Raw genomic sequence first — 13,330 nt, 5'->3', positions numbered from 1 at the left:
TTCCCTATAATCCCCAAGGCCAAGGCATTGTTGAAAGAGCCCACTTAACCCTTAAAAACATGTTATTCAAACTTCAGTCGGGGGGAGAAGTACTCTATCCGAAAACAGGTAATGCAAAGACACTCCTAAATCATGCACTGTTTGTTCTTAATTTCCTTACTTATGACTCCGCGGGTAAAACCGCTGCTGATCGCCTTTGGCATCCCTCCATGGCAGATAATTATGCACAGGCTATGTGGAGAGATCCGATGACCAACACATGGCACGGGCCTGACCCTGTGCTCATATGGGGGAAAGGACATGCTTGTATATATGATGCTAAGGCACAAAATGCCCGATGGCTCCCAGATAGGCTCATTAAACTCCTAGACACAAATAGAGGCAAAAACAATAATAATTCCAGTCCAGGGCATGTTAACCCCTGAGAAGCCTTCCCTTTCTGTTTAATTTCAGGAAGCAAGGCCAAAAGACCTCTCAGTGTCTCACCAGTTCCAAGCAAGAGACCTAGTCTCTGTGAAGAAGCACCAGGCAAGAAACCTTGAGCCACAGTAGAAGAGACCTTTCACTATCCTCCTGACCACTCCCACAGATATAGAAGAAAACGACATCTCTTCCTAGAGATACGCTCCACATCTAGAGGAAAAACCCCCCGTCAGACGCAGACTGGCGATTAACTCAGACTAATAATCCTCTTAAAGGTTCGCTTGTATAGTATTGATCATGTCACTAACAATTCTCATTCTCCTGACCCAGTTACGTCCCACCTTCCAGAACCCTAACCCCCATGAACCCAAAGTGCTGACATGGCAAGTTTTTTCTCAGACAGGAGAAGCAGTGTGGTCTGTTTCTAAGACTGCCCCCCCCAAGACCTGGTGGCCGTCCCTGCACCCTGATGTTTGCGCCCTAGTTGCTGGATTAGAGACCTGGGACATACCTAATATACCTTGGAGACAGGCCCACATAATTCGACCACCCGACCACGATTATTCTGCAGCCCAGAGCCAAGTTTCCTATGGTGACAGCGGGTGTAGTTATCCTAGAGCACGCCACAGATTAAAAACCACTTCCTTCTATGTCTGCCCCCGTGACGGACGAACCCATCAGCAAGCCCGGCAGTGTGGGGGCTTAGAATCCTTTTACTGTAGCTCTTGGGGCTGTGAAACTACGGGTAATGTTTATTGGAACCCCGTGTCCAGTTGGGACCTCCTTACCGTAGTCCGGAACCGCACATCCCCCAACTGTGAGCAGACAGGGCTATGTAACCCCTTAAATATCACTTTCAGTGATAAAGGGCGCCAATATGATTGGGTCACCGGACGACAGTGGGGGCTCAGATACTATAAATCTGGATATGATAAAGGCCTCGTATTTACTATCAAGCTCAAAGTCGAGACCCTTCCAGCTGCCCCAGTAGGACCCAACGCTGTCTTGCGAGACCAGCCGCGTCTCCCAGCCCCACCCGCGCCGACCCTAGCCCCACCTGCAGACGCTGCCACCCCTTCCTTCGCCTCCACTTTTAACCGACCCACCTTCCTTCCTAGCACCGGACAGCGCCTTCTCAACCTCCTTGAAGGAGCTTTCCGAGTTCTAAATACCACCAACCCAAATACTACCAAATCCTGTTGGTTATGCTTTTCCTCTTCACCTCCTTACTATGAAGGACTAGGATTGTTAGGCAATTTTAACAATACGACCAGCCACGAAGCCTGTAGCTGGGGCATGCAGAAGTTAACCCTGACTGAGGTAACTGGAAAAGCTACATGTTTAGGAACAATTCCCTCAACCCATAAGAGTCTGTGTAATAACACCATACCCATAGTTACCTCGAGTGAATCTAGATATCTAGTCCCTCCCCGTCAAGGATGGTGGGCTTGTAACACTGGACTAACACCGTGTGTTTCCACCTCTGTTTTCAATTTCTCCCATGATTTCTGTGTTATGGTTCAACTAGTGCCGAGACTTATATATCATGATGATCCCTCATTTGTCACTGAGTTCGACCCTAAAAATAGGTACAAGAGAGAATTAGTCTCGTTGACCCTAGCCACATTAGTGGGAGTAGGAATTGCAGCAGGAGTAGGAACAGGGACAGCTGCCATCATCCAGGGGAACCAAAACTATGAAGGGCTGAGAACCGCCATTGACGACGATCTAAAAACCATAGAACAATCTATTACCAAACTTGAAGAATCTCTGACTTCCCTTTCTGAGGTCGTCTTGCAGAATAGACGGGGGCTAGATCTACTGCTCCTAAAAGATGGAGGACTGTGTGCAGCTTTAAGAGAAGAATGCTGTTTTTATGCAGACCACTCCGGAATAATAAGAGATTCAATGTCAAAGCTTAGAGAAAGGCTAGACCAGAGAAAGAGAGAGCGAGAAGCTAGCCAAGGTCCCTTTGAGTCCTAGTTCACTAAGTCCCCATGGCTCACAACTCTGATCCCCACCATCCTTGGACCCTTAGCAGGACTCCTCCTTTTAGTGTCTTTTGGCCCTTGGGCCTTAAGAAAACTGACAGTTTTTATTCGAGAGCAGGTTGACCAGCTCGTCAAGCCAGCGGTTGCTGTTCATTATCACAGACTTACAGCCTGTGATGAAGAGTCTTACACCGAGCCAACCAATGCTCCCGGTCTCCGGTTCTCAACTTTACAGGCGCCTCAACCATGGTACCATCGATTCTGGCACCGTAATTAATGTGGCCCATATGCTGGTCGGCCAGAACCAAGCATACCCCTAACTGTGAGGGTATGGGCATCGAGATGAGTGCGAGACAAAGTACCGCAAGGGAGGGTTCTTCCTAGAACCTCTCTGGTCCTCCCTGAGAATACGCCTGGCTTGCATAGAGGTTGGTATCCATATGTACATAAAGCCTTGATATATTAAGATCAATTTGGCTTTCAGCTCTGCCTCTCCTCCCTAAAAGATACCGAGAGCATCAGGATGAGCATTTGTGGTATGCTACCCTGCTGGAGGAGCCAGGCCTCTATTCCCTCACTCGATTAAGGCCCACCTTTCTGAAATAAATAGAAAGGGAGGAGATGTTGGGAGCCACACAAAGGCAACAAGATGGCCACTGAAACAACAAGACGGCCACAGTTCATGAGGTTCCTGCTTCACTTCCTGGAGATTAGCTGCGAGCCCGCGCGCGCCAACAAGAAAGCCCGCGCGCGCCAAGAGATACTCTTCTCCCCCTCCTTCCCCATTATCATATGCCAATCAGAATGTAACTCGCTGCGCCATCCCTGCTATGCAGCCAATCCCCTGCTTACAAGTATCCTATGGCCCACTCTGCCCCTGAACACTGGTGTATATCTACCCCCGTCTTACAATAAAATTTGAGGGCTTGATCAGAATACTGTCTTGCCTTCGCTCTTCTCTCGCCCCCATTTTCTTTCAGGTCGGATCCCCCTCGTCCCCACAAATAACTAGGTCCCGCTGGACGGGACACCCCTTCTCCATCAATATAAAAAAAGAGTTATGATTTTGAATTGTGGCCCTGAGAATAGCTGCCATCCAGTGAATCACATAGCACACATGGTGTTCTCCTAGAGTGCAAGGAAGAAATATTATCACACCTCCATGGACATTTTGAAATTTTGGTTATTCTGGAGGTAGCTAATATAAAGATTGTTCATTGTCTTCTAAAAGTCAGGAATTATTTTGACTCTACTTATTTTTCGGGTTGAAATGTTAAAGAGCCCTATCAATCTTGTGCTTTATTTCAGGACTATCTTAATTCATCATTAGATTTTATACTATAATTTGTATTGAACTCTGAGAGATGTTGAGAAGTATCATGAATATTTATAAACCAAGGACATTAAAACTATACCAAAGAGGGATTGTGAAAGTGACACATACAGATTAGAGCAGTCGATTATTCAAACATTCTGATTAACTTTTTTTTTTTATAAATACTTGTAGTGATGCTGTGGTTGCTTTGACTTACTGTACCATGCAGTAAGGAGAAACCTAAAATCAGAAGCTTGATTGGTATAAGTATAACTGTGGTTAAATTTTCATTGCACTTCATGCCACATTTTTATCAACAACTTGAGTGCAGATATGACAGATCTACACTTCAAAGTGATCCATGTCATCACACTGAGTAAGGAGAGAAAACACAGCATCTCAATGTGTAAAATTTGCATTTTATGAGCAATCAATACATTTGAATTAAATTTGGGAATTTTGGTTGATAGATAACTAACATTGCTCAGTAATGTAACAGGACCACCAAAGAGAAACAAATCATAGAAATGTCCAAAACAAGGAATGCTATTGTTTGAATCTAAGCTTTACTGGTCAAACCACACCTGGGATTTAGTACTGATGTCACATCTCCAAGGTAACATGTATAAGTATAGAAGCCAGAATATTAAAAGGACATATCTATGCCCTTGCTTAATGAAGAACTAAAAGCAGGATCCTTCATTCGATGAAGTTATTAGGCATTACAGATAATCAAATAGTGAGGAGAAGCAAAAAGAAACAGATTCACTGTGCTCTATAGGCCCATGATAGCCACACAGTGTTAGTAATTGGTTATTTAAATAAAGAAGCTAAGGTTTTGTGGCAATCTTGTCTAGGTCCTTGTCAAGGTCCGCATATCTGCATATCTATACCTTCTGAAGCCACCTGGCCAAGCATGAAGGCCTGTTTGCCACATCCCACATTACAGAACCTTTCACTGCCTGTAATTCAGAAGAGTGTAACAACTTTGAATACACTCAGGTCATTTATCACTGGAACTAAGTTTTAATTTCACTCAGTCCAAGTGCACTCCTGCAGTGACATGGCCTCAGCATTGTTCCTATAACAAAATCCTGTAACTGATTCCTGTTCTGTTCCCTGGAGTTCTGAGTTCCTCCTGCTTAGATACATCTCTAGGATCCTGTATCCTCCAAGGCTGAGCACTGTCTTTCTCTTGCCCATATGACCAGGCACCTGATTTCAGCTTATGCATCCCAGTCATTTGTTACCAACCTTGCTTTGCTGATGCCTAATGACCTCTGTACTCAAACACCCAATGTGCCCAGCTAGGTCAACCTTTGCTTCCACTTGTGGCACCTCTTGAACAGATGCTTTATCCCCTGGATATGTTAACTCTCATAGCTCTCACTACCCAGCTTCCCATCCTCTACTGTGGAGCTTGCACTACTCCAGGAGTACAATATAGTTTCAAAAACATGCCTATGCTACTCAGATGAGATCTGAGTCTTCTTTCTGATTCTAACAGGCAAGATCAGTGGTGCTCAAGTTCTCAAATGTTAGCATGTATATGACAGTTAGCTTAAAAGCTTTTTAAAACAGAATGGTGGACTCTGCCCCCAGCACGTCTGATGCAGTAGGCAGAGGGTGGGGTCTGAGGATGTTCACTTCCAATAAATCCTCAGGACATGCCGATACTGGTGTGGGGACCACATTTTGGGAACAACTGCCCTAGAGCAGAGAGATTTACATCCCTGTAGATAGATGACTCTGAATGGGGACTCAAACTTTGTATTTGGTGTTTGTTTAGGATTTAATGTTCAGTGAATCTTTAAAATAATTAATTAAAAACAAGTGGAGGCATTATATGAGAGGTCCATACCTTTATGTAAAGAGTATTTGAAAAATGTACTCTGTGACACTGACGGAAAATGCTTTCTGTGGAAGCAAAGAGGCAAAAAATAAACAGCAGCAACTGAAAGGGTATCTTGCTGTGACCCTCCTAGCTACCTAAAACATATGTAATATATATTGAATTGTCTGTTCTGTTAATATGAGGCTAAAAATGTGACAACTTGATTCTCACAGAAACTGAAAAATCCACACGAGTCTCTTCCTGTATCTGTTCACCTTGCCTGTTCCCTGTTCTCCATTAATGGTCTCTTTCTCTAACTATTCTCCTCCTCAGCTTGCCTGCATTGCGCCCAAGCATAGCAGGCAGAGAATCCTAGGGTTCCAAGACTCTACCTGTTTGCAAGTGGGGAGGAGGCTACTCTAACTGCCACACTGGGCACACTATGTGAGAAGGAAAAGGGAATATCAGCAATGCCTCTCGTATATAAAAAAGTGGGATGGCAGGATACCTGTGCAGCCTAAGAAGCCAGAGATAACAAATTATGGTCAAAAGAACTGCAACCAAAGGCTGGAAGAGGAAAAGTTTGCAATCAGTAATGTCTTCTAGCTCTCTAGTGTTTGCATCTAATGGGCAGAGCTCATTTGGGGAAGGATCAGGCACTTAAAAACAGCACCCCTGCTGCTGGAAGCTGACAGTAACATCCATGAGTATGAGAATGCCGGATCAAGGCTTGTCCCAGGAACAATGCCTATAATGAAGAAAAAAAGCAGAATAGAGGTGCAAGTGCAACCTGGCTAACCCCAGCGCAGCCCAAGGAAGATCAGATTCAAGGAGAAGAAACTAAAAGGAAAGATCCTTAGACAACATCTTTCCTCACAAGGTGCACTCAACAAATTCATCCAATTCTTGAACCAAGTTACAGAAAGAGCTCCTGATCCCTTCCTGTGCTCCGAAAAAAGGGCAAGTGCATTAAACAGATCAACTGATATGATTTCAGAACAATTGTAACTGCTCAACCTAAATGTTGCTCCTTCCTAAGGATATGAATGAACAGTACATATAATTTAAAATGTGTCATATATGTTATAAAATATATTGTAAATAATTAGTTTTTTATAGTAATGAACATGTATAAGAAATGTTGAGATGATTTCTCTAACATAAGATCCTGGGGGGAAGTGAGGCTATCACACCTGTCTTGTAGGATTCCACCTTCACACACTCAGCCATTTAGGTGTTGTTTTAGCTCTGCTACTACTCCCTCCATCAAATCCTGCCTTCTAGTTGGGAATCCGACCTCCATATTGGCTACCTCACACTGCCTGCTTGTGACATCGTTCTCCCACCAACCTACCACACCTGCTGGAATCTTGGGGTTTCCATGGAGCTGCTTATAAATAAACCTGCATCATCTCAAGTGACCAGTGTCCAGTGATCTTCATCCTGGACACACCTGCTCTTTGGCTTCAGCCACTGAGACTTTATTGTAGTATCCTCATCTCTCGTATCTACAGGTGTTGTTTCCTCTTCTTCTCTGACCATGTCTGGTAAGGAAAGAAACTTTTTAAAGATTTTCACTAGATTTTTTTTGCCGCTAAATGTAGTACAGATTTCAAAATAGCATGAAATACTGGGGGAAAGTGTCAAACTAGAAATCTGGAGACCTAATTTCAGTTTTGACTTTGACATTTACTAGCTGTGTGACTTTGGAAAAGTCATTGACTCTCCAAGAAAATCTGTTTTTTGCTCATCTGTTACATTAGGATGGCAGATTACTTCTCTCCGGTCCCTTTCTTTTCCAATATTGAGTTTTAAAGGGCACCCATGTAGAAAATGAAATCAGAGGTATCTTGAATGTGCTTCAACAGAAACAGAGAAAACAAGGTGACGTAGGAAACTGGCAGTATATGTTGAGATGTATCATCTGTAGTGGCCTCCCTCCAACTAATGTTTCAAATCCACTACTTTCAATTTAATGATGTTCAAAAAGTACTATCCACACATTTTGGAGTGTTCTATCTAAACTAGGTGCAAAGAGAAAGTAAGGAGAGAGGACAGAGAGTACTAGGCTATTCAAAAAGAAGGAAGTTGAAGATTGCTTTCATCAGCACAGGCCAACAGGAACCAAGAGGGTAGAGAAAATACAAGAATGAAGGCAAGCATGGAGCAGTTCTCAAGAAAAAGTAGCAGTTTGAGTGGAATGTTGAAGGAATCAAAGATTTTAAATTAAAGCTGAAGCATAGACTGAAATCTGCTCAGAGCAGGGCAGAACACAGTTGACTTAAGCAAATGCTTCCAGGAGTAGACTAAGAAGGAAAGTAAGGCCAGATAGGGGATCACACATCAGAAACAAGGAGCTTGTCAGAAGGCACACACAATTGTTTGTTTTTTTCCTGTTCCCTCTCTGAACCACAGACGACACCTTACAGTTTTGAATATAAACATTTTAGAAATCATGCTTCCTATAAACAAGAAACTAAAATGCTTATCTAGGAGAGTGAAGGAAACAGAATTTTCACTATTTTATGTCATTCTGATTTTTAAACTATGTAGATGTTCTGCCTATTAAGAATAAAATTAAAAAATTTTATCTCCTCACTTGAATCAGGACTAACTGCTTTTGTGATAAGTAAGTTCCAAGTCAAGACTGCTTTCTATCTTTAGTTATTTTCTTCCTAATACAGAGAGCACACTAATAAACACCCATTATCTGCTTTTAGTTATTAGCTATTCTAAGAAGGAAAAATCAAGCCCCACAACTTTAATTCCACATTTATCTAATAAAATTTTGTGGATAAATCTAATAAAATTTTGGGTTTTCCAAATTTAAAAAATTAAATTTAATTCTAGCCATGATGGTTTTTCTGGGCTTTGGGGACATTTTCCTGGTTGTTGAAGATTATGATGTAGGTTTTAAGATAAATATTAAAACCTTCATGATACTTGTTAAGTGTTCTTTTATGTGATTATATTAATTGAAATATATATATTTCTACTAGGCTTGATATCTGTAACTTGCTGGCTAATATTCAGACAGCTGTGAAAGAGCACAATAATGGAATTCCTTTATACTTAGTATCTTGCTCTCTGCTTTGCCTCAGTTTTTACTGAAATATTTTTCTACAAAAATTGCAGGTACCTGTACCTGCACACATTGCATTTTGCTGCTGTTTATGCAACTTTTTACTGATATTATCTTCTCTGTCTGAATGTACTGTCTAGGAATTCATTCAAAATCACCTTCTACTGTGGGCTGTTTTTTGGTCAGTAGTACTCACTAACATACAGTAGGCAATATTCACTTTCATAGTTTTGCACATATGATACAGAACTACATTTAACAGTAAACTTATGCTTAATGCTTGCTCCATACATACCCCAGTTTCCATTAGTATCTCCATATTTCTTTTTTAGTTTTGTGATATGTTTTTCATAATTTTTCTCATTATCTTTCCAGAACTTATATTTCACTCTATATAAATCATATGTAATATCACTTTTATCCATGTATGAATTTTTACTGTCATTATTGTTACTATTATAACCACTTTATAGAAGAATAACCTAAAGCTCACAGAGTTTAAATAACTTTTTTCTCTCAAAAAGCACTTTTTGAGAAACTCACTCTCAGGTAGTCATTTTGAGGGAGGATCAGAAACCTGGCTTGAAGAGGGTAAGAATGACCGCTTAAATTTACCAACTGGACTAAGCTATATGTGAACTCTGGGTAAGAGCATGTGAACTGCACAAGCAAAATGAGACACTGAGGATTACAATGGGAGATGCTGTGCTATTTTACAATGGACCAAAAAAAAGGCGGGGGGGCCATATGAAAAGTTCTATTTCTCCTGGTGTTGGGCAGTGTAATGCTCAGAGTAGAGTCCTGGCAAGGAAGGCAGGATACTTAGGGGCCTGTAACCTGGTAATGACACTAACATAATGGAAGAACTCAAACAAGCCCATCTGACCTCTCTAAACCTCAGTTTCCTCACTTGTAAAACAAGAGTATTAGAAGTTCTTGAGGGACCTCCCAGTTCTAAAATGCTTCAGTTCTAGGAAATAGCACAGGAGAAGATACTAATGCAGGCTCATAGGGAAGAAGGGCAGGGAGAAGGTTGCTTCTAGCCTAGAGAACCTTTAGGAACCCCTCTCCTGGGTCTTCTGCACATCTGACCAAGCTGGGAGCATGGGCAGTGAGTACTGAAGGATACCAAACTGCTCCAGCACTGAGAACCAGCAGAAAGGCACTGATTCTTGCCAGGTCTAGTGAGTTGATGTTACAGTCTTCCTGATAGCAGCAACTTTAAGGTAATGCTGCTACTCTGACAGAGAATTTTCAACCTCACTGATTTTTTTCCCTACAGAAAATTTCCAAAATCCATCTTTACTTGGAACTTCACATTCTCTGCAGCTCCCTGCTCCTGTGGTGAGCCATGCAGCTTCTTCCTTAACAGGAAGAGTCTGCGATTTCTCCAGAGTCTCTGCTCCCACTGCCAGTTCGACATGGCTGCCGCCATCAGCCTCTGGCACCTCTTTCCAGCCACTCATGGGTACTGCCAACCTTTACCAACATCCCAGCACAACTATGTTGTCTGCAGTTACCAGCCAGCGCCAGATCTCCACTTCAGTCGGAGACTTCACTATGACTGTCACTAACCAGAACAGAGCCATGAGTATGGCAACTCAGTATGCTCAGACTTCGTATGCCAACTACATGGTCCCTGTGTATCCATCACTTCCTGGCAGGCTTGTTCAGTGAACACCATCCCAGATGCTAAATCAGGGACATAGTCTGTCACATCCTTACCAGCAAGGGAGCCAGATACATTATTACAATCAAGGCACAATGGGAACTCTGTGATCTGGAGAACTTGTCCCCTGCTGGCAATCCTATGGCTCTGTGACAAATACAGGAAGTAGGGCCTCTGCCCTTCGACCAGAAATGACGGTACTGCAGGAGATTCAGCCCGCAGGTATCCCAACCACCAGTCTCCACATCTGGAATCTACTACTACGTGTCTACTCAAACCATCACAGAAACACGTTTTCAAGGTGAGTGCAAACAGCAAGTATGGAGAGGAATAAGGTCAGCATTCAAAAGAAAGGTCAAATAGGTAGAGTTCAAGTCCTGAGACTTTAATAACCACCACTCTCTCTCAGTGATCTTCATTTTCAGACCTAATGGAGGTGGGAAGGCAGGACACTGTGACGGCCATCTATGCCACATGCACACAAAGCGTGCCAAGGGATACCATGCTTTTCACGGCCCTAGCTCATCGGTCTCCATGCACACTCCCACACTGCAAGGAACTCCCGTTTCCTGATCTAGTCTTGATTTTTGGAAGGCATCTCACTTATTGTGCTAGTATCAGTTTAACTTTCCCTCACTTTCTTAATTGACACCAGGATTTAAGACCTTTTGTTCTGGGATCTTGTCCAAAACAAGCAGGGTATGAATCTGTCCTTGCTTATATATTTCATGAGGAAGAACTCCATTCTCTCTCTTAGTCTATGGGGTGAGGTGTTCTTAACTTCTCAGGAAAGCAGAGAGGATTATTGAAGACTACATATAAGACTGCTAGGCCTTGTAAAACATTTCATATTTTAAAAATCATTTTTAATGTTTTATTTGACTTATAAAAATCCTATGAAGTACAAAGGAAACCAAGCAACAGTGACATCAAATGATCAGCAGTAAGAACTAGAACAGCTGCCTCCTCTATCTCCTAGCACAGGGTGCTGCCCATGACTCTTAAGAACTAGTAGAAAAGTGTTGTCAATGTTGAGCAGTGCATGGTGTCTGTGTTGCGCCTAGAAGCATCTAACTTACTAAAGACTGACTTCTTCCTTGTTCCTTTGTAGGGATGCAGACTTCCTGGGGTTTGCAGCCTCCAAGCCAGACATTTTGTCTGCCTCAACCTCCAAATAGCCAGACACTTGAGAGTAACCCACCACCTGAGGTTGGGGGCATTTCAGTGAGAGCTTCAGTACACAGTTCTGGTAATCCCTTGGCACTTCCTCCAGCTAAAAATCAGGAACTAACAGAGAACAACAATTTGGAATATAGTAAAAACAAGCTTTCCAAGCCTCTGGATGCCTCCCAGATCCCAGCAGAAAACCAAGATGATGTACTACTGCCTATACACATCCCTGATACTCACCATCTCCAGGCCTGCACTGATACCCTCAACTGAGAGAAGCAGCCTTGTTCTGAAAACACTGATCTGGGGAAGAACAGCCTGAGCCTTGAGGACAAAGGCACACTTGTAAATGAGAACGAATCGAACAGCAGTTTTGCAAACATTGCTGACCAGGCAGGAGACAGTCACCTTCCTCAGTTCTTCAGTTCCTTGAAAAACTTTATTCAGTCCAAAGGTCCCAAGGTGAGCAAAACCCAAGATACCAGAGCCACCGAATTAAACCAGGTGCAGAAAAGGTCATGTGCAAAAAAGAGGTCTTCTGGTCAGGCAAGGAAGAACAGTCATGAAGCCTCTGAGCCTCTCAGTGGAGGTCCCGAGGCACTGGAGGGAGACATGAGTATCTGCAATGTTGCAGATGGTGATGAGGCTCCTGTGAAGAATTCCAAGCACTCTAGACGCAAATCTCCAATAACTGCACCAAGGAGGACCAGAAAAACTAGGAGCTGTGCACAGGAGAAGACCACAAGAACCAGAAAAAGGAACTCCAAGAAAGCTGAAGAGGGTGAGCAGTCTGGAAACAAAGTCAAAGCGCAAAAAAAGCCAACCATTCCCAGGATGAAGCGGAAGAAAGATGAACCTGAGCTCAGCCAAGAGAACTTTGAAACACCTCTAAGCAGGCTAGGCATGCACATGCTGGAGTCTGTGCAGGATTTTCATGCACTGGGGAAGAGGATTGATAAGAAACCTCGATTCTCTTCTTCCCAGGACTTGGGAAATTCAAGGAACCCCAAAGACCCCCAGCCACCCCCAGCCACCAAACCACGGCTGAGAACTCTATGTGAGGGGAAAAGGCCTCAGAAAACTCATGCCAACGCCCAGAAGCCAGATGGCAGTGTCAAAAAAGAGTTTCCATCTCCATCTCAGAATGAACTGCCACCTCCTGGGAAGCTCAAATTTGTGCTTTTGACTTTTCTGACGGAGGAAAGGTCTCCAGTTTGCCAAGTTCCTCGTAGGCGACGGTCTCCGGGCTCAGAACAGCCAGCTTTGGTGTCCTCTACCGAGCCTGGCTCTACAAATGCAGCTCAGTCTACTGCAGTCGATTCATCCCAGCAAGCTCCTGCATCTTTAACAGATCCTGCCTGCTCATCTCTGGGTCCAGTCTCGACCAACTCAACCCAACCAGACCTGACCAAGTCTACCCAGCCTAATGTCACCCAGTCTGCTGCTTCTAGACCTGTACCCTACAGAACATCACCTTCCAATTCTCCCCAGCAGGAGCCCATTCCCACTGCTGTGCCCCAGAACCAGCCTCCACCCAAGCCTAAAAGCCCATATATAAACCAAGAGGTCTACTTCTTCATACCACGTCCATGGAGGATATCTGACATCCTTGGGCCAGAAGTGTCAGAGCCCGTCACAGAAGAGCAGAGGCCAGAGCGGGAAGCTATGAAGAGGCAGGCTCAACAAGAGCGTGAGAATGCTGCCAAATACACCTCCTTGGGGAAAATACAGTTTTTCATTGAAAGGGAGAAGGAAATGGAAATTGCTGACTCCTATGGCTATATAATAATGTAAGAGATGATAGGATTGTTGGTGCCACTTTAGTTACCAGATGCAGAAAGACAGA

At 43.4% G+C, this 13,330-nt stretch overlaps 1 protein-coding gene across 1 annotated transcript; it reads left to right on the top strand.

Annotated features, from left to right (window-relative positions):
• Positions 1-720: 720 nt before the first annotated feature.
• Positions 721-13,330, top strand: LOC130682673 (uncharacterized protein C2orf78-like). The gene is given in 6 exon segments (XM_057497532.1): positions 721-1,240; positions 7,054-7,110; positions 9,928-10,541; positions 10,543-10,615; positions 11,426-11,691; positions 11,764-13,330. Coding segments are annotated over 6 exon segments (3,045 nt in total). The 3' UTR covers positions 13,279-13,330.

The sequence above is a fragment of the Manis pentadactyla genome, chromosome 2 (assembly GCF_030020395.1).
Source record: "Manis pentadactyla isolate mManPen7 chromosome 2, mManPen7.hap1, whole genome shotgun sequence".
Taxonomy (NCBI): domain Eukaryota; kingdom Metazoa; phylum Chordata; class Mammalia; order Pholidota; family Manidae; genus Manis; species Manis pentadactyla.
This window is presented reverse-complemented; position numbering and strand designations above follow the sequence as displayed.